This window comes from Aulonocara sp. 'chitande type north' Nkhata Bay, linkage group LG20 (assembly GCF_057382095.1).
Source record: "Aulonocara sp. 'chitande type north' Nkhata Bay isolate Kocher_YH1m ecotype deep benthic linkage group LG20, A_spYH_male_GT1.1, whole genome shotgun sequence".
NCBI classification, from domain to species: Eukaryota; Metazoa; Chordata; class Actinopteri; order Cichliformes; family Cichlidae; genus Aulonocara; species Aulonocara sp. 'chitande type north' Nkhata Bay.
Window position 1 is genome coordinate 19,294,042 of NC_141363.1, and position 22,416 is coordinate 19,316,457.

General features: G+C 46.4%; 1 protein-coding gene across 1 annotated transcript in view; it reads right to left on the reverse strand.

The window, feature by feature from the left end:
* srms (src-related kinase lacking C-terminal regulatory tyrosine and N-terminal myristylation sites) overlaps window positions 1–17,984 on the reverse strand; it is a 25,961-nt gene extending 7,977 nt beyond the window's left edge. Inside the window, exons 1-3 of the mRNA XM_086279001.1 lie at window positions 17,236–17,984; window positions 13,752–13,873; window positions 9,019–9,185 (exon numbers count right to left, since the gene is read on the reverse strand). Of these exons, the coding sequence (XP_086135127.1) occupies window positions 9,019–9,185; window positions 13,752–13,873; window positions 17,236–17,609 (663 nt within the window). The 5' untranslated portion in view covers window positions 17,610–17,984. The remainder of the gene's footprint in view (window positions 1–9,018; window positions 9,186–13,751; window positions 13,874–17,235) is intronic.
* Between the last annotated feature and the right edge of the window lie 4,432 nt (window positions 17,985–22,416).

Here is a 22,416-nt window from a genome sequence, read left to right on the forward strand (position 1 = left end):
ATATTAGTTGTTTAGCCACTTTGCTCAGTTCATCAGACATGAAATTAAGTGATTTCCTAATCTCCTCCAACTCCTCTTTAACTCCTGGGTTTGCTTTTTCAGGCAGCATTTTGAAAACGGTGAGATTGTGATGGCCCGTTCAGGCTTCCTCACTGTGCTATAATCATGTTGTTGATAGTATTGGACTGTAAAGGTAATCATTTATGGACCAGTAATAAGCAGCAGTGTCTACACTGAAGTGTTTTTGTGGACCACAGTTATTCAGTGACCAATGAGGTGGCTGGTTTTACTCCTATGAGAATTTAAAAAGTAAAGACACAAATGTGAGGAGATGTTGTGCTGCTCAGAATCAGGATGAAGGTTTGGTCTCCAAGCTGTTAATAGTCAGTCATTGGTCCCATCTGCTGTTCATTAAACAAATGAAGACAACACATCGGATTTAAAGTGCTGCAGAGACTCCTGCTGCCTGCAGGGGGCGCCTGTGTCTGCACTGCATCTGTTTCAGAGCTTCGATTTAACCTGAGCCAAGACCTCAGAAGCAGCTGATGTCATCAGGGAGGGGAGGAGGGGTCGGTGGCGGTCTGAAACGTTGGCGGGCTCCGCTCCATCGCCTCCCGCCAGACTGAGGAGGCATGAAGACAGACTGCAGCTCACAGATGACATAATTACACTGCTGCATGCTTTTATTCTGAAACTCTTCCACATACTTTACTTTGTTTATGACACTTCAAACATGTTTTGTCTATGGAACGTCTTTACTGTCAAAGTGTGAGTTAGGGGCCGGAGGAGCCAACGGTAACATGAGGCACTATAGTTCAGAGGTCAGGAGGACCGCTCCAGCCGCTTTCAGCTCTGAGCTTCTGGAACAACCAATCTGTGGCGTTGTTTTTGTGGCACTATTCTGAGCGCACGACAAATGTGCAGGTGGAAGCGTTGCATTTTGAGCAGAAATTTATTTTAAGCGAAGAAAAGCTGAATTTGAGTGAACAAAATCCATTGCTGCGCGCAAAACATGTGTTTCAGTGTTTGCTATTACACACACACACACACACACACACACACACACACAGACACACACACACACACACACAGACACACACACACACACACACACACACACACCAGCAGCCCCTCTCACTCAGTTTTTGCTCTTTCGCTCGCTCGCAATGTGTCGCTTGCGCTCTCAACATTTCAGCCCGTGCGCGCTCAACTCTTCTCTACACAGTTTTTTTTTTCCATATATTTTTATTGAAATTTTTTATAGTACAATACAAACAAATGTTGAACACCCTCACATTCACACATCCATCCATACATCAAACCTGCCTACATCACATTCAAATGTAGAAATGAGCATAGTTCTCACAGCAATACAAAAATACAATGGGTTTGGATAGACAAGATTCTCCCCTCCTTTCCTTCTTCTTTTCCTTTTTGTTCATAAATGTCCTTCACCTCCACTCCCTAAAATAGTCATATATGGCTTCCACATATTCACAAAGTCCCATTGTTTGCCCTTGGCAATATATGTCAGTCTTTCCAGGCCTAGAGAGATTGCAATTTCCTTCTTCCAGAGTCCCATGGAGGGAGCATCCATACTCTTCCAACATAGCGCAATGGCTCTTCTGGCTTGAAGTAGTCCGTAGTCCAGTAATTTAGTTTTTTTCCCCGATTGCTTAAATTCCCTTGGATATATTCCAAGTACACAGAGTTTTCCTATTAAAGGGATTTTTACCTTAAACACTTCAGACAGATATTTGATAACATCTTTCCAAAAGTCCTGGATTTTAGGACACTCCCATAGACAATGAAGAAGAGTTCCTTTTTCAACTAGACATTTAGTACAGATGTCCGGAATATCATTGGACATATGATGAAGCTTGACAGGTGTTATATAGGTTCTCATGAGCCATTTATATTGCAGTAGTTTAAAGCGTGTGTTTATTGTTTGTTTTTGTGCTTTTAAGCAGGCCTGGTTCCAGTCATTTTCATCTATGTCCTCTTGGATCTCCCTTCTCCAAGCATCCAGTTTATCTGCTGCTGAGTCTTTGGAGGAAAGCACCAGTAAATTATAATATATAGAGAGAAAACCTTTCCCTTTTGTATTCTTAACACATACCTCCTCTATTTTTGTCAATGGTGGAAGTTCAGCAATCCTTTGCAGTTTTGATGACAAATAGTTTTTCAATTGTAAATATTTAAAAAAATGCTTTGGGGGTATTAAATATTTTTTACACAACTGATCAAATGTGAGCAGTATGCCATCTGCATATAGGTCTTTAATTTTTTGAATGCCTTTATTTTTCCATATTTTAAATCCCCCATCACTTTTACCAGGCGTGAACTTTTCATTTCCCCAAATAGGGGTAAATCGCGAAAGCGATGGAGGATCGCCCACATATTTATGAGCTGCATGCCAAATTATAATTGTATTTTTCAAGAAAGGGTTCCTTGTAGTTTTTTTTAATATCTTAGTGTCTGAAGAATATAGAAAAGTGTGTAAGGGAAGATCTGGAACAGATTTTTGCTCGATGTCAACCCAGGCTGGAGGTGTTGTTGGGCAGAAATAATGGGTGGCTGATGTTAGTTGGGCAGCCATATAATACCATCTGAGGTTGGGGACTTGGAGACCTCCTCTTTCATAGGGCAAGTAAAGTAGTTGTAAGCGGAGCCTTGCCTTCTTATTATTCCAAATAAATTGGTTAAATAGTTTGTTTAAACTGTCAAAAAATGAAGTTGGTAGAGGCAACGGAAGTGTTTGGAAGTAATATAAAAATTTGGGTAAAATTGTCATTTTTAGGATATTTATCCGGCCTATCATAGATACAGGCAGGTTTGTCCAACGGTTTAGCATTTCCGTGACCTCTCCTACAAGGGGATCATAATTTATTGAGGTTATGTCCTTGAGGCTTGGAGTGATCCTAATGCCTAAATATTTAAAGCCTGTTGTAGTTGTCTTAAATGGGGTGGCCACCACAGGGCTTCTTCTTTCTTCCTCATTAAGAAACATTAATTCTGATTTAGAATTGTTAATTTTGTATCCTGAAAATTCTCCAAATGTTTTTATTAATGTTACTAAATTAGGGATACTATCTTTCAGATTAGTCAAAAAAAATATAATATCATCTGCAAATAAAGAAATTAGATGGTCTCTTCCTCCAATTCTTGTCCCTGATATTCCTGCATTTGCTCTCACAGCTATGGCCAGAGGTTCTATTGCTAACACAAAGAGAATTGGTGACAGAGGGCAGCCCTGCCTGGTTGATCGCTGTAAATTAAAGGGTTTTGATACGTTATTATTAGTTAAAACTTGTGCTGTTGGATGTGTATACAATAATCGGATCCATTTCAGGAATGTTTCACCTAGTCCATATCTGGGGAGCACTTGTAAGAGATAATTCCATTCTATTCTATCGAAGGCTTTGCATGCATCTAGTGATAGCAGCGCAGTGTCCTCCCTATTGTTTTTCTCATAAAGTACATTGAGGACACGTCTTATATTATGATAGCCTTGTCTCGTTTTAACAAAACCTTGTTGATCGTCTGTTACCAAATTAGGCACACATTTATCTAGTCTTCTAGAGAGTGCTTTACACAAAATCTTCGTATCACATCCCATAAGACTAATTCCCCTATAAGAGGAGCATTCAGTCGGAGGCTTATTTGGCTTCAATAAAAGGGTTATTGTAGCTAATCTCAGTGAGTCTGGGAGTATTCCGGACTTATATGACTCCTCATACATGTTAAGAAGTGGCAGTATTAATTTATTTTTAAATGTTTTATAGAATTCCATTGGAAGTCCATCAGGACCAGGCGTTTTACCGCTATTCAGGTCGTCTATGGCTTCTGACAGGTCTTTTATTGTTAAATGACTATCAAGGGCTGTTTTATCCTCTTCTGAGAGGGTTTGAAATTTTAACTGATCAAGAAATGCATCTTGTGTTTCTCTGTTTCCCGTATATTCAGATTGGTATAAAGATTGATAAAACTCTCTGAAATTTTCATTTATTTTTAGAGGGTCTGTTGTTATAATACCCGATTTGGACTTTATGTGGGTGATGGCCTTTTCTGCTTGCATCTTTTTTATCCTCCAGGCCAATAATTTTCCTGCCTTCTCTCCTTGGTCATAAAATAATTGTTTGGTCCACATTAAACTTTTTGCCACTTTCTCTGCTGTTAATTTATCATACCTGGCTCTTAGAATAGTCAGATTGTTTAGTTTAGTGGGATCATTGCTCTGGTAAAATTCTGTTTCATTAGATTTAATTTGCCTTTCTAATGATTTTAATTCTTGGTTATATTGCTTACTCTTGTTGCTACTGTAGCTTATAATTTCCCCTCTTATGTAAGCTTTAAATGCTTCCCACCTAATACTAGCTGTGATTTCATCTTTATTTATTTGAAAATATTGATCAATGCAAGTTTCTATAAATTTGACAAATGATGGGTCCTTTAACAAAAATGTTTGCATCCTCCATCGCTTTACACCTTGATCAACTTCGCCCAATCTAACTGATAGACATACTGCTGCGTGATCACTAATCACAATACTGTTATACCAACAGTTCTCAACACAAGGTAATAACTCTGTAGAGATAAGAAAGTAGTCTATCCGCGAATGACTTTGATACGAGCTAGAATAACATGAAAATTCCCTGTTATTTGGATTCCTTGTTCTCCAGACCTCATTTAATCTCAAATCTTTCATATAGTTAAAAAGTATTTTTCTAGTCTGGGTATGAGTAGTGTCAGTTTGAGACGACCTATCCAGGTTAGGGTCCAGGGCGCAATTGAAGTCCCCTCCTATGATATAAAGGCCCTCCAAGGTTGATATTGTGAGAAATAGATTTTCATAGAAGGATGGGTTATCCTCGTTGGGGCCATAGATATTTATCAGGTTTATTTCTAACATGGAGATACGGCCCTGCACAATTACATATCTCCCGTTTGGATCTGTAATCACCCTCGTAGTTTGAAATGGGATTGACTTATGTATAAGAGTAATGACTCCTCTGGCATGTCTAGTAAAAGAAGAGAAATATACCTGACCCTGCCATCTTTTGGTTAATAAATGTATCTCTGATGCAGTAAGATGAGATTCCTGTAGGAAAATAATCCTAGAGTTAAAATGTTTTAGTCGGTTTAATACTTGTTTCAGTTTAGCTAACTTCCGTATCCCCCTAACGTTCCAGGTCGTAATGTTAACCTTCAAAATGTTCTCTTTAGTTGTCCTCTCCATAAAATATTGTCAGACTGTTCACTTAAATAAACAAAGTAAAGGGAAAATTGAAGAAGCAGGTTTGCACATACATTCACACACTCACACATACCAGATAAAGAACTTGTAAACAATTTCTGATTGAACATTTGCATTTCCTTGTTGGAAATGTCTCCCCCCTCCCTTGAACAAATTATTTGGAGGGCGTTAATCCACATCACTGAGGAGTAACTAGTCAACGCGACCTCTCCAAAACCCCATAAATCAGACAGTGTACACTAACCATATAATGATACTGATTCTTCCCCCATAATAAAGTAAAGTTTACCCTTGGTAGGACAAAACAAAACAAAAAAAAAAAGACTTAGGTGAGGTTCAGCTGTTAATCTACAACCCAAAAACGATTGCAATCAAACTTAGAACGAATATGCGCTTAAAAACGCCCAGTTATGGTAACATAAGTCCCACATAACTTCGAGCTCAAAATTTTATCTGTCTCTTATCAGTGACTCAATTACTGGTCGGTTATGTTGAAGCAGAGGCAGTCTTATGGAGTGTCTTAATGGTTAACCTGCTGTTTAACCAACTCACTGGTGATGAGCATCCTCTGCTGTTTCCTTCGGCAGATTCTTGTAGAATTTTTCGGCTTCTTGAGGTGTTGAGAAGAGGTGGATCTTCCCACCGTACAGGATTCTGAGTCTGCATGGGTTGTGCTGGAATCCACGGAAGGCATTGATATCAATAAACAGTTTGACAACCGGGTGAAATCCCCGTCGGATCCGAACCGTCTCCGCAGACAGATCCTGTGCAAATGTGATCTTGGCCCCATCATGTGTAATTTGTTGTTTTCTTGCTTCCCGATATACCAGGTCCTTCTCTTGGAATTTTAAGAAACGAATAAGCACCGCTCTGCTCTGGTTTGGTTTCCCGGAGGCAAGCGTGCGATGCACTCGCTCCAGTGTGAATGACTTGTCGGGCGCTAGCCCCAGCCACTTAGGTAGCATGATGTTAATAAAGTCGAAGAGTGATTGTTGCCCCTCTGCTCCCTCTTTTATGCCGAAGATGCGCAGGTTCTTTCGTCGTCCGCGGTTTTCCAAATCATCTGTTTTGGCTTCAAGAAGTGCGATTCGTTTGATAGCCGAGTTCAGTGACGTTTCTGTTTTCTCAAGTGTGCTTTCAACTTCGGCAATGCGGGCTTCGGCCTCTTCGATATGAGCCCCCTGGTTCAATATGTCTTGCTTTACCTCCGAGACTTTACCCTCCAGTGCAGTCACTGCGCTCGCCATCCCAGTCAGTCTTATATCGATGCTGTCCAACTTGGCTCCAAAATCCGACCGGAGTGATTTGAGTTCATCCAAAACCTCGGCTATGCTAGCCATGTTAGCATCTGTGTCGGACGTTGATGGTATAGCGCCTGTCTTGCGTCTTCGGGTAAAGATGTCACACTGTTTCACAGATGAAGCTTTTGACATGTCAGTGCCGTATATTCCAGACCACACTAACAGCATATGCAAGGGTTTTTTATAGAAAGTTTGTACACTGTCCTGAGAGCGACCTCGCTAAGCTGCCATCTTAATGCTTGGCCACGTGACCCCCCCCTTCTCTACACAGTTATATTTGTGCCACAAAACCAGCCAATCACAGACTTGGATGCTCTTTCTGGCGCAAAGTGGGCGATAAACAAATCGCTACTCTGTGCTCCTCCGCCACTGCCTCGTTTGACTTTTGGACAAAATGGATTCTGGGATATTGCATTTCCTCATTTCGAGCTGATTGGAGACCAGAACAGCCAATCAGACCTGTGTGTCTCTGTGTGTGTGTGTGTGTGTGTGTCTGTGTGTGTGTGTGTGTAATAGCAAACACTGAAACACATGTTTTGCACGCAGGAATGAATTTTCTTCACTCAAATTGAGCTTTTCTTCGCTCAAAATGCAACACTTGCACATTTGTTTTACGTGCGCTCAGAACAGTGGCACAAAAGTAACGCCACACCAATCAGGTGTGCTTGTGGGAGTTGGTTAAACATTCAAGTTTAAAATGAAAGTAAAAACCAGTTTGTGGTGAGACTACAGAAAACACAGCGACTGCATTCCTGTGATTCCAAGAAGCAGGAAGAGCTCATCCTGCGGGTCATGCATCACGCTACTCATTCACGCAGCCAATGCACGATGTCATGTTGGCCGTGACCATCTTTGCGGACCCTTCCAGAGGTCTTAGATGCAGATGTTTGATGATGTAATTACTTGACTTTGACTTGCTGTTAATACACAGAACAATAGAGGAATGGTTTTAATGTTAAAAATAAATCCTTTTTTTCTTTAGCGTCACTGGTTGGTGGGGTCGGGTCACTGTGGGCCCTCAGTTCAGCTCCCCTCCCTGCACGGTCACAGGTTCCACTGTGGCCCCGCTCAACATCGTGACCTGTTCCTCTGGCACTAAATACTCATCTTTTTATGTGGCCACAGCCTCCAGTGTGTTTATCGGTCACATACAGGTCGCCTGGCTCGTGTTACAGCAGGTATCAACATGTGTGGGGAAAATACATGTTGCTAAGCAACGTGGTATGGTGTGATTGCGTTTTACACTCATTTCTGTGGCGTCCTCAGCGGCTCACAGTTATACATCAGGGGTGGGCAACTCCAAGCCTCGAGGGCCGGCGTCCTGCAGGTTTTAGATGTGATCCATCACAGCTGATTTAAATGTCTGACCTCCTCAACATGTCTGAAGTTGTCCAGAAGCCTGGTAACGAACTAATCACGTGATTCAGGTGTGCTGACCCAGATCTAAAACCTGCAGGACGCCGGCCCTGCAGGACGCCGGCCCTGCAGGACGCCGGCCCTGCAGGACGCCGGCCCTTCAGGCCTGGAGTTGCCACCCCTGGTCTACACGGTCATGTGATCCCTTTGTTTTTGCCCCACAGCCTGAGCCTCACTGCTCGATGAATACACCTGCTGCAGGGAGTGATGAGGTCAAAACGAAGCCTCGGCGCGTCTAGTGTCGAACATTTCAGTAACAGCGTGTGTGAACATGACGCAGATATAAACCATTACTAACTAGCTTTAAAAAAACCAAGGTGGAAGATGGCCATCGTTTATATACAGTCTGTCATCCTGTTACTTGGGCCTTTATTTTAATATTATTACTGTTTTTGGTAAATATAATAATAACATCATTACATTTACTATATTATTACATATAATGATGTTATAATTCTATACAGTTGATGAGTCTGAGACGTGTGCATACAAACACTTTCAGCATTAACACATATTCATGCAGCACGGCGTGAATACAGACTGCTGGAAGTCTGCTCATGTTTGTGTACTTCTATTGTTGTGAACTCAGTCGTTACAGTGAACCTGCTCCACTGGTGGATCTTCATAAATGTAAGGGCCAATCAGACGGGGAGGAGCTGCTGGTTTCAGACAGAGGATGCTGTGGCGAGCAGGTATCAGCTATCAATCAGCTGCTCTGTCCACACAGACGTTACAGAGAAATGTAACGTCCACAGCTGGACAGCCAGGATTGAGCATGTTTACGTTTTTCAGGTCGAAGCTCGCTCTCCGACTAAAAGCAGTTTTTGGTCCGCGTCCTCGTCATCGCGTCAGATAAAGACTGTAACTTAAAGAAGTAAAGCGGAGCATCGTAGCAGCGACGTGTGAAAAATACAAATGTGCTGTAGCTTCAACAAGAACGAAGCCCATCAGGTTTCAGCCTGCGAGGTAAACGACGGTGACCTGCCCGCAGCAGGTCGGAGCCGGCACAAGGAGAAGCTAAAAGCTTTTGTTTCAGAGTCCTACCTGCTGGGCGCATGGCTCCTCCAGCAGCACGCCGAGGCTGCGAGAGTTCTTCTGGTAGTAGGCGATGAGCTCTCCCAGTGTGGCGAAAGAGATCTTATCCGAGATGAGGTACGCTCCGATGGAGGAGCGCTGGACCCGGAAGTGGAACACTTTCCCCTCGCTCCGAGCTGTAACACAGAGGGAGGAGCTTAATGTGGTTATATCATCAGGTTTTTACTTATACTCCGAGACCAATGGGACATAGAAGAGATCCTGGGTGCTTTAACTGCACTCACGATGGGAGTAAATTTACTGTGAGGCAAAGACGAGTTTCTGGCATTTAGAGGCAGCGCTGTTGGTCCGAATAATAAAACCTGCAAACACAGGGTCTGACTAAAGAGGCCTACTGGACTTATTCTTTTATACATTTGATCCTGTATGAACGACGGCTGAAGAGCCTCTTCAAGCTTCAGACGGTCGACTCATCCACAGGTAACAGCAGGCTATGACATGTAAAGTCAGCTGTACCTGCACAGTTCAAAACCAGCCCATAAAACAGTGAGGTGAAAAGCATGAAGTGATGAGCTGCCTGGAGCCTTCACTGTTTCTCCTGAGCACAGGAGCTCCTCACAGGGATCGATTATTCCTCACAGACTCCTTCATTTAACAGACAGAGACACGCGTCACTCACAGGATCTGCCGATTCAGGAAATATGGCAGATGTCCCGCCTTCTACCCCAAAAGAATCAGCTGATAGCAGTGATGAGGTTGAGGGTCAGGAAGGTTTGAGCTGTGTGCCGTCAGGTGTAAGTACTGCTTAATGTAACGTGATGAGCGCCATGTTTGATTGGTGGAAGGAAACAGACATTAACGAGGCTCTGACGATGGCCATCTGAGCACGTGCAGCAGAGTAACCTGAAGGGGAAAGGTTGAGCACAGTCGGTGATCTCTGCAGATATTTTTGCATCAGCCGTGAGGCCAAACATGCAGCTTTCAGGACTCACCAGGACTCGCTCAGGGGGGATGTCGGCACACGAGCTCGACCACAGCATCAGACTCCAGGAAGACACACAGTTACCTTCATTCATGCTCGCCAGTTAAGCTTTCTGCTTCCTCCAGTGTAATATATATATGGAGTCATAATTAAACATGAAAAAACAGGTTAATGATACAGGATCGTTTTTAATACTCAAACCCTCCTGATTTTCACTGTTATGAAACTGTGGACATGCTCTGCAGCACTGGCTGCACATGCACACATATGCAGCAGTGTTACATGTACTGGCATCCAGGAAGACGAACACGTTTTTATATGTGTGACTGAGCTTTGCTGTGCTCCACTCTGCTGTGTGCAGAGCCCTGATGATGCATATTTCAGCAAGACTAGCACAGTGAAAACTGAGCATCTAACTGCAGCATCGTCCCCCTGGGACCGAAAGGACCTTGAAGGGGGGCGGGGGGGGGAAAGGTAGAGGATGGAGAGGAAAAGCTGCAGATGTGGAGACAGAGAAGAAAGAGCCGAGCTGGAGGACGCAGTAACAATAACTTCAAGGCCACAAATCCCAGAAATCCTCCAGCACCTAATCCTGATTAGAGAGCTGCTGTGGCTCTGAGAGCGCAGCGAGCTCATGCACATCACAGAAACAACCAATGAGCTGCTAAAGCTGAACTACTCTGTTTACTCGCAGCTTCCTATTTTACCTCTGGACTCTAACAGAAGAGCTGTGCATCAGTCACAGTCCAAAATAATCCTTCTTTACATGAAGAACTGTCTCACCACTCCATAAACAGGCTGTGAAGTAGTGGTGTTCCAGTTAAAGGGGTAACCCTTTCCTGCCGCTCCTCAGTGCTTCCAGAGTGTTTTCCACAGACCGGACGTTAGCGTTCCGGGTTTGCTGACACACCTGTGACATTAAACCCACAGAGCGGAGCAGGAACAGCATCTCTGAGCTCCGGCACAAGAATCAGCGGTTACTGCGCAGTCATACACCAGTCTCTGTCCACTAAACTGGTTCTGCTGATCTGTGAGTGTGTATGTGTCATCTTTAATATTAGTTGGGCTTCACAGACATGTACCTGCTGTCAGCTGCACAGAAATGTATGCAGTGTTTTCTAATGGACGTATAACCTAAAGGAAGTGTGGATGATGGGAAGAGGACGGCTGCAGTCTGCGCCGCAGGGTTCACAGCGGTTACTAAACATACACTGAGCTCTGAAACTGCTCGTGCTCAGTACGAACATGTGACTTATAAGACAGGAAGTAAGAGAAGGAGAACGGGCCCACGTTGTTTTTTCATGTTGTTTCTTCAGAGTTTTAGGAGCCGACACATCAGCTTAGTGTTCCAGCTGGAAAGGTGAGAGTCTACCTGGCTCCTCGTGTCCAATCAGAATAAAGCAAACACAATCTAATTTATTTCATACAAGTAAAAACTCTGACTGTAACATTAATCGTTTTATGTTTACTTTAAGCCACTGTGGGTCATGGCCCTGCCTGGGACAGCTGAGCTGGGGGCGGAGTCTAAAGTGACATCATCCACCTTTCATTAAGGTGGCTGAAAAGCAAACAAAGGAACAGCAGACACACAAAGAGTCCCTTTGCTGTCAGACCGGTCCGGCGAGTGGACCTCTGCACACCCAAAACATCCACACATCACACAGCAGACGTGTGACACTGTCAGACTCACACAGTGAATACAGCAGACATGTTTACCTGCTTCTAGAAATTCCACTTCTGCCTTATGGAAAAGACGGCGTCACACAGCTTAACAATAAAAAAATCAGTCGAGCAGAGCGTGGACGAGCACCGAGTAACAAATACGATAATACGTCTGTTTCATTTGTCTGAAAGGACGATGACATGCTGCTGATTTATAGGAATATCTGACAGAGAATGTTACCAACAGTCATGTGCTTGTGTTACAGCAGAGCGCTTGTTTTGTGACCCGTCCTAGTTCTGCTATAACCTGATGTGTCTGTATGTCACATTTTTGGCATATTAATGATTTTTAACATGTGACTGCTCACGCCTGTACTAAAAGCTGTGTTGTTGACCTAACTCCATGGCTAACCTTCATGTTTGAGGAAGACACATGGAATCTATCAGACAGACACAGTGCACACCTGTGCCGAGCACAGTCCCAGACCAGCCCCTGATTAGTGCCAGACCAGCCCCTGATTAGTGCCAGACCAGTCCCAGACCGGTCCCTGATTAGTCCCAGACCGGTCCCTGATTAGTGCCAGACCAGCCCCTGATTAGTCCCAGACCGGTCCCTGATTAGTCCCAGACCGGTCCCTGATTAGTGCCAGACCGGTCCCAGACCGGTCCCTGATTAGTCCCAGACCAGCCCCTGATTAGTCCCAGACCGGTCCCTGATTAGTCCCAGACCAATCCCAGACCGGTCCCTGATTAGTGCCAGACCGGTCCCAGACCGGTCCCTGATTAGTCCCAGACCAGTCCCAGACCGGTCCCTGATTAGTCCCAGACCGGTCCCAGACAAGTCCCAGACCAGTCCCAGACCGGCCCCTGATTAGTCCCAGACCGGCCCCTGATTAGTCCCAGACCGGTCCCTGATTAGTCCCAGACCGGCCCCTGATTAGTCCCAGACCAGTCCCAGACCGGCCCCCGATTAGTCCCAGACCAGTCCCTGATTAGTCCCAGACCGGTCCCTGATTAGTGCCAGACCAGTCCCAGACCGGTCCCTGATTAGTCCCAGACCGGCCCCTGATTAGTCCCAGACCGGTCCCTGATTAGTGCCAGACCAGTCCCAGACCGGTCCCTGATTAGTGCCAGACCAGTCCCAGACCGGTCCCAGATTAGTCCCAGACCAGTCCCTGACTGGCATTCAGAGCCAACCCGGCCCTCATATCAGCTCTGTTACCAAACTACTGGGATTTAAATGCCCCTGAACACACCTGACCTCTGCCTACTGGTCTTAACCAGGCCATCGTGTGTGGAACTCTCATCAGTCTCCATTCAGACACAAAACAATCAGCTGCAAGTAAAAAACATCTGCCTTCATCGTAATGCGATAAAAGCGGTTCGAGGAATGACCTCATACTGAGGAACCAACCAATCACAGCTGGCTGCAGACCTTCACTGACAGCAGTGCTGAGGAGGGCAGGAGGAGGTGATGGATGGGGAACACGACAGGAGCGGAGGAGGAGACATGCAGCAGCTTCCACCTGGTCTGATGGCTAAAACAGCTCAACACTGAAACTTACAGATAGCTTGCTTATTACACAGTTATAAATGAGTGTGAGGCAGGTCTGGACTGATAAATGTGAATAAATTAAACGTTATTAAAGTCCTGCAGCAGCTGCTTAAATCAGCTCTGTTCCAACCAGTCTTTTACATTTTTAATCCTCGAGTGTTAGAAAGTACTTTAAACGGAGACCTTCGCCGACTCTCTGCTGGCCTCTGATGGACGCGTTTCTGAGGGAAGAAGCTTGGTTGGGTCACTTTACGGTGAGATGGTTCAGTTTGGTTTGGTCTGTGTTTTCAACAATAACGTGGCTCTTTTACTGGGAGGATCTGACTGAGACTGGGAGATGATTGGTTGTTGTTTTCCTGTCCGCAGCCCGGCCAATGACCCCGGCTGTGGCGTCCTCAGGCCAGAATCATGTCGACGCCCACGAGTTTCCTTTAAAGGCAGACTGCTGTGTACTCGTGGCGTCTTCTCCTCCAACTGTAACTTTTTATACATCAGGCAGTTTGTCTGTAAGAGGTCAGAGGTCACCACGAAGTGCTCACTCACCAGAGATAGTGTACTCGTCACTGTGACTCTCACTGATGCGAACCAGGAAGGCGCCATCTTTGTTTTGGGAGGCGAGCAGCAGCTTCTCCGCTTTCCCACGGTTTATGTTCCCGTAGTACCACCTGCACAGAGATGGAGTGGGCGGGATGATGGGAGGGAGGGAGTGGATGGAGAGAGAGAAGGAAAAGAAGAGACAGACATGAAGAATGCGTCACACGTGAAGCCATACAAGAACAAAAGCACACACGTGACGCCCGGTCAGTCTGACAGACGGAGCCGTGCGGTCCCGCCCGTTTGCCCAGACAAACCCGCCTGTATTTACTTTAAGTTATCAGAGAGGGCGGGTCCGAGCGGCACGATGCTCGGGTTTCACTGAAACCAGCTCAAACTCGAGCAGCAACAGGTTTGTAAACCAGAGTTTAATGATGCTGTGGGGGAAAGACATCAGAGCTCATTACTGACTCACCCATCATTCGTTTCTGCTAGAAATGACAAAAAAGTAGGAACACCAAACATTTCCTGGTTTCAGGTTTACATGGTTCATGTGCACGTTTTGTAAAAAGATTCACCTGCACCTTTTTCCAAACAGCTGAAAAATAAAACCTGCAGTTCCTGTGCCGTCCAGCAGAGGCAGCAGTGAGTCCAGCAGAGATAAGCATGTTTACAGCCTGATACACACTGATTGGTCCTCCCACGTGACACCTGTACGGAGGAGCATGTTTTTAAAAGTCGCCTATGTTTACATTATATTAAGTCTGCATTGTTAGGGGGCGTGGCCTCTGACAGGTGGATAGAGACACAGGTGGCTGTAGCTGCTAGGTTGAGCTGGACGTGTGTTTGTGCTGTTGGAGCCTTTATTGATGACATCATGTGACCAATAACATGGCTGCTGTGAGGTCACTGTACAAATAAGGCTCCAGTTTCGGATTTTATTTGGATGTTCCGGAGCGCCGACGAGCAGGTTTCATGCTAACTGAGCTACATAGCATTAGCTGGTAATTTCATGCTCCTCCCTCTCATCCAAAGGAGGATGGATTTAGATTACATAACAACGCCAGATTCTTATCATATGTTAGGTCAGATATTCTCAGGTGAATTTTAGTGGGTGTTAAAAGTCAAACTGCCTTCCTGTTCACGTTCACAGGCTTAAAGTAACTGATAAGTGTTTCTAAGGAGGCGTGGCCTGCTTCCACGTCATTTCCCAGCAAGTTAAGGAGATAAAGGAATTTGCATTTGATAGCTGTGCTTGGAAATCTTGATATGACGCTCAAAGTAGAAAAGAAGGTCATGAAAGGCTGGAAAAAGGAAGCTGACTGAAAACACAAAAGCATCTGAAAATGCACAATTAACACTCGGGCACACACAGGTGGGCAGAGTAGACAGGAAAGGGGTGAAACTGGGTGAACGGAGCAGGAAAGGAAGCGATCCAAAGTTCTGAATCATGATGGTTATGAAAATGGATTTGACTTTGATGCAGCTGAACATGATTCCAGCTCAGATCACAAAGCTGAAGTTCTGCACAGGCACTTTCCATTCTCATAAAAGCAAAATAAGTCAGATACTGAAACACTCAGCTGCACCGTGCCCAAAGAAAGATCCCCAGCCTAACTGAGCATGCTCAAACTCCCTAAAGACAAAACTGAGGGCATAAAGACCCACAAAACCCGCAGCACCTGAAAGCAGCTGCACTGCAGAGCTGAGAAAGCCTCACAGTGGAGAAACCCACGCCTGCCTGTGTGCGGGTTACTCATCCTTACATCCAATCAGGTTTGAGCGTGTGAGACTGGACGAATGAGGGAATATAAAGGCTGAAATGAATAAATGGAATGTTTGTTAATGCTTCATTAAAGCTGGAAATCTGAACCGCGCGTCTGGATTGCTTCATTTAGCAGAGGACACTTTAGTCTTTTGGTATATTCGTCTGAAAACGTGGCTTCATTTTCCCTCTGATGATTCTGAGATCGTGATGAACATTCCTGGGGTTGTTAAAGGGTCCAGATGTGCGAGCTGGGCTGTGATGCTCTGCAGACTTTGGATGAGTCCAAACTTCAGCAGCCCGACTCGTCCTCTTGTTCTGCTGTCAGACAAACGCAGTCACTGCTGGGTCGGCAGCGTTCACACCGAAGGTGACGCACACAGAGCTCAGCTGCAGGTGTATGAATAATGGAGCACCTGCAGCCGTGGGCCGGATACCTTCAGACATTCACACCTGACTTTGTCTGAACGCCGGGACCGTGCTTTTCATTCCTCTGCACACAAAGTCCCGAAACTTTTTAGCTTTCAGGGATGTAATCGGGAGAAATGGGGTCGAAAACGGCAGGAACGTTTGGAGGGTCAGCTGACGTCTGACTACAGAGCACCCACGGGCACGCAGCAGGATGAGGGTTAAGCTGCTCTCAGTAAGAGTTCATGTTGTGTCTCTGATGGGCGGAGACAAATGCCATCACATGACAGGAAGAACATGCTGAAAACTTCTTCTGCTGACTGCTCACTGTGCTGAAGCCCCACCCACAGCTCCACGCCACACTTACGTCACTTTGACGTGTGAAAGCAGTCACATGACACAGTTCTACCAATAACAGATCCACTCTGTTATTCTTTAAAAAGCACCCATTTGCACTTGACCTTTGACCCTTTGGACATGAAATGGCATCACTCTGTCCTGTTTAGGGTTTGAGTCTTTGGCTACTCAGCACCTCTGCAGCATTTCTGACAGCAGGGAAAAACACGGAAAAATACACGGCTGTAGTTTCCCGTGTCCGGCCCTCAGCGCCTGAAAGGAAAACAAAACAGGTCCCGGAGAGTGACAGGACGCACACTGGGAGACGGCCCACGGTGCGTCATCAGCGTCAGGTGGAAAGGTGTGGGCTAATTTTAGGTGGATCTTATTATGTGACTAATATTTTCACAGTCACCTGTCACTGTGGCCCCGCCCTAACTTTACCTCAGACTCAAGAGCCTGAACCAAACCAGAAAAACCTCAAACTCTCAGATCTGTCCAACAAATTTACAAAGAGTTTCTTGTTTAGTATCAATTTTAGTCTTTAAGAGCCTGAAATGTCATTTTCTGTAAGCTGCAGGGACACTGAGGCTGTCGCAGTTTTGGAGGAAGCCCAAAACAAGCCTCATGGTGTCCCATCAGAGCTGGGACCAGAGCTGGGACCAGCATCAGGAGTTTCGGTCTCACTGTCAGCTTTTATCTTGAGGAGTCCGTTTCTCTCTGCAGCACACAGACTGACTCCAGATTAAATATCTGCTGCTGCACATCAACAAACATGCAGCCAAAGCTCTGAGTGAAACTCATCTGAAAACTCAAAGTTTCATTCATTTAAACGACCGTCAACGTGCTCAAGTTCACACTGACGTCCTAACTCCATTCAGCAGTCGACGCCATCACTCCGAGCTGCGGGGTCGCCCCTGTGTGTGTGTGTGTGTGTGTGTGTGCGTGTGTGTGTGTGTGTGTGTGTGTGTGTGTGTCACTCACTTGTGTTTGGCGAACTCGTCCTGCAGCAGAGCCACGTAGTTGGCGGGGACGAGGCCGGACTCCAGGCTCCCGGTGAGCTTCTTGGCCAGCACGTAGTCTCCGCGCTTCTCGATCACCGACAGCTTGTCGCCCTCCTTAACCGTCAGCTCGTCGTCGCTGCGGGCCTCGAAGTCGAAGAGCGCCGCGTACAGCTGCGCGGGCCGCTTCTTGGGCGCGGGGACGCGGATGTCCCCGGACACGGTGCGGATCTCGGCCGCGTGCGCCGCCGGGTTGGCGATGACGTGGTCGCGGGGCCCGGGGTACCGGAGGCCGGGCCATATCCGGTCCCAGAGGCACGAGCAGCACGGCAAACACGCGCGGCAGCAGCTCTCCATCCCGGCACGCGCAGGTCTGTCCCCGCCGCGGCCCGTCGCTCTCACCGAAATGCGTCCTCCAGCACGCACGCGCCTGCCGCTCGCGCCTGCCCCTCTCCGAAAACATCCCGCCCCGCCGGCGGGCGGACCGGAGGAACCGGTTTGTTCGGCTCCGAGCGGCGGGACGCGCTCGGCGGCTGCGGGAGTGCGCAAACGGAAACCGAGGCTATGCGGGTCGAGCACCGGAGCACAGCGCGGAGGATCGGGTTCGGAGCTCTGCGCACCTCCTGCTGCTCACACACCTGCAAACCGAGGGGGAGGAGCCCCGCAGGTGTGTGCGTGAGAGCGAAAGAGGAGGGAGGTGTGTGTGTGCTGGGTCTCCATCCTGTCCCGGGACACCCGGGATGACCACGTGTCCCACCTGCTTTGGAAGTTTTAGCTTTTGTGACGTCACAGGAACAGAAGCAGATGCATCTGAAACTCACCTGACAGCCGCAACACGTTCAGGTGTCAGTCCGCCGTTACAAACACACCCACAGGGTGACTCATGAAGTCAAGCTGCAGCACACTGGTGTCCAATATGAGGATCGCAGTCCCCCAAAGGGCCACCACACAGACGTCAGAAACATTTGAGCATTTAAAGAATAAATATTTAATGAAATGATGTGAGTGTGGCCTAATTCTAACAACTCCATTTTATTTATATTCCTGCAGTTCCTCTGACGCCCAGCAGAGGCAGCAGTGAGTCTGTTGAAACCTTCCAGTACAAATAAACATGGAAGTGCAGCTGAAGTATGTAAAATCAAACGCACGTATTCATACAACGAATTATTGAGGAACACAGGCAGTAAAAACTCAATGTTTAATGACATCATGTGACCGATAACATGGCTAACACTGTACTAACAGACCAAGAAGGCGGAGCTCCAGGATTCCAGGATTGTGATTGGATGTTATTCTGTGTATGTGTGATGCTTCCACACAGTCTGTGCTAACCAAGCATCTTTTATATACAGTCTGTGTTATGATGTGTAATGTGCTATGAAGTCATGTGATCAAATTACGGCGACTTCCCAAACCAAACAGGAAGTGACTTTAATCCGAACGCTCGCTGCTGCAGATTATTCAGCCCGGACACGGTCCGGTGTGCTGCATCCGACTGAGCGGATTTCTGTCAGAGGCCCCAGACGAACCTGCAAACGGCTCTGGATGCGATCCGCAGCCACCGACGTAAATGCGGTGCAGTGAGGGGTCAGTCTTCGTGATGGGAGGAAATAAGGGCGCGTGAAAGCTGGCGTCTGATAGATAGCACACAGTTTTTATTAGTATATTTAGCTTTGTGATGTACAGCTCGGGAGGAAACAAACCAAAAACAAACTGAACGGTCACAAAGTCCAGAAACATTTCAGCCTTAGCAGTGACATCACACAAAGAAAGCTCAGTCTGTATAATCATTGGTTTCTTCGTCATGGACCAGAGTGATATGTAGTCATCAACAGAAAGAATAAGAACCCAGATTTCTTCTTTTCTTTTTCACATATATTATCAACACTTTTCTAAAGAATCAAAATATTCAGCCACAGGTACTGCAAAAGGTATCCACTGTTATATAGAAGAATAATAAACACAATAAATATAAAAAGAATTGATTTGATATAATTTATATGGTATCAAAGAGAGGGAAATGGGCCTTCAGCTGCTTTTATAAAAGTCATGTCCTTTTTTCTGTTCCTGAGGTTGAGTTTCGCCGTCCGCAGTTTAAGTTTCGCTAAATACACTCACAGACTAAAGACCCGACGCCCGGGGCCCGAAATGGCTTTTCATTCACTGAGGAATCGTGTCCCACGGATCGCGGAGGGTCGCCGTGGCCCCGCTGGGATCCTGTGTGCCGTGGAGTCAGCCGAGAGGTCGGGGGTCAACCGCAACCCACCCCTCCAGAGCCGAACAATCGCACAACTCCTCCCTCCCACACCCAGAAGGCCGCCCGGGAACGCCTCGACTTTCTTCACCGAGCACGTTAGCGTGGCAGATTTAACTCAACGCTAATGATGCTAACAGGAAGTACCCGATCCCCCAGACCCTACGGAGGACTGAAACTGCCAAAGTGACTGAACAGCTCCAACACTTTAACAGAAAATTAAATGCATCAACCCAAACATTTCTGTCCATATTCACCTTTGTACAGATTTACCCCGTCTGGCTTTGACCCGGCTTCAGTGACTGTGCCAACATCTGGACCACATCTGGGCCAGGCTCACCACCTCTCCTGCAGGAAATCGCCGTCTTCTAAAAACTAGACCAAACTGTGCACTACTAAAAATAATGAAAATAAAAATATATAAATAATGTTCTCATATGTCATAATCCCATAAAACTAACACTGATGAACTGAAAACAGGCTTTAAATTAAAACTAACGGCCTGCAAATCATTTACCTGAGCTGTAAATGAGCCTTAGGTCAGGTCCAAACATGGCTGCTGCACGGGTACCTGCGTGCCAATTACATTCATTTATTCATGCATTCATTTTGCACTTTATTTCCTTATTTACAACATGAAACAGGAAATAAAGAGGAGAATTACAGTTCAGATTAATTTCTTAGTTGATGCATTTAAAGGTGCTAAGGCCATTAGTACTTTTGGCACTCTCAGGCCTCCACAGTGGGAAAGGGCAGAGTGTGAAAGGTGGATAATCATATTTAGTCTCAGCCCCATTTCCCTGTGTGAGGAAGGAGCGAGAGGAACTCAGGAGTGGAAAAGAGAGGCATGAAGATGAAAACAGAAAGAACCAGAAAAGAAAAATAGCAAAAATCTGTACATGTAAACATCACACTTCCACTGAGTCGAACCATGAGGAGAGTTACAGGTTTCACATTGGTATTACTGAAGGTACGAAGGCCCGGCAGAGGACGTCGAGACAGTCACGAGTCCGGCACAAAGAAGTCAGCCAAAGACGGGAAGGAAAGAGAAAAGCACTAACTGAAAACCAGGAAACCGAGCGGCCCGGACGCCGTCTTTATATTCTGACAGAAGCCGTACAGATAGAAAAATAAAAACGCTCCATAACGCCGTCTGCCTTCTTTCTTTTTTTCTCAAAGACGTGTTTTGAGCTTAGATTCTGATTCGATGGGACCTGACTGGCATCGCGACTACAGACGCCGTCCTCCACAGCAACATGTGATTCAAGACACAAACAATACATCCTGCACTTTGATGTTCATGTCTGCATCTGTTAGAAACCTGCCGCCATGACAGCCAGATTTAATGAGTGAAGCGCGCGTTTCCACGCTTCATCAAACTCGAGTCTTTGAGCCAAAAGGAAACAAACTGAGAGGAACCAGCTGGAGTCGTGGTTCCTGCTTCTACACAGACTGCTGACCCTCGCTTCTGAGGATGAGGAACGACCGGGAGCATGATCCCATCGTGAGGTCACGCCCCTTTAAATTCGTCCCTGAGGACCGATCGTCTGAGGCAGACGGTTCAGAGGAAACCGCTCAGACTGTGGGTCGAGCTCTCCTCCTCCTCGCCACGTCTTCCTCCGTGCTAAGAGCGGTTGGCACCTCCTTTGAGTGATCTAAAGGTGACAGCAGCAGGAAGACCCTGACCCTGAACCTTAAGATGACCCCTCAACATCCTTCAGAGGGGCTGACAGGAGGCTTCTGTTACCTGTGGACACAGGTGGGCTCTCCATGCTGACTCACCATCATCACAGCAGGCTGCGACTGATGGTTTTTCCTTTTAAGGAGTTAAAACAGGTGGACATGAAGACAGAAGGCGCTAAATGTGACGTAAACTGATCGACTCCACCTCCAGAGTCTCTGAGGCCCGAGAGGTCGACGAGACGCCGTGATCTTTGTGACACACTGACCACCTCTGTCTCAACACGACCTTTAAAAACAGAGCAGCTGTGGAGGACAGCTAAGATGAGCTCAGCATCCGCGGCGGCGCCGGCCGGGGCCCGTCTGCTGACGTGCACGTTTGGAATGTGTGGTAGAAACTGCTGGAATATAAAAAGACCACTTTAATCACACTACAAAATATAGAAATCAGAAGAAGAATCACGTCATACTAAAAAATAGAAACTGGATAGAAACGCATCTGCTATGTACTCGACCGTGGAGACGTTAACAACGAGCGGAGAAGGAGGCGGCGGCGGCGGTGTATGGCTAAAACACTGGGATCATTCTCCCGATCTGTCCGGCTGTGCCGACAGCAGGAATGGAAACCAAACAGAGAGCAAATTCCACCTTTCTGCAGATTGTCATTTGCTTTTTGTTGTGTGTGATTCAGAAACATCCTCTCTGAGAAACAGGAAGTGATGCGATGATTTCATCAGACCATCTCAAAGGTTTTATGAACTTATTCCTTAAGAAATCCAACAAAAGACGAATAATAACAAGGTCGCCAGAGGTCGTTTCAAAGGAGCAGAAGGTATCGAGGAGGATGAACAGAACGGCTTCGAACATTCGACCCTGGCGTGAGCAGGAAGTTAAAGGAAGTCGGGAACATAAAGCAGAAGTGCATCGAATTGTTTCTGCGTTTCCTCTGAACTTTATGGAGTCCTCAGAGTCCGTACAGGCGATTCTGAAGGCGATCACAGAGAAAGACTGCTTCAAAGGACGTGTTTGGAGACTTCAGGACATCCTCCCCGACAGCAGGAAACCAATCGCACGCTGCCATTCAAAGTAAACAAACAACTGTTTGTCTAACAGGAGGATCTCGTTTATTTCTCACAAACATTTGGGAGCTTCGAGGCTTTTGGAACGGCAGCAGTGCAGGTGAAACCCCGCCGCGGTCCGAGGGATCGCCACACCTCCAAGTCCCGGGTC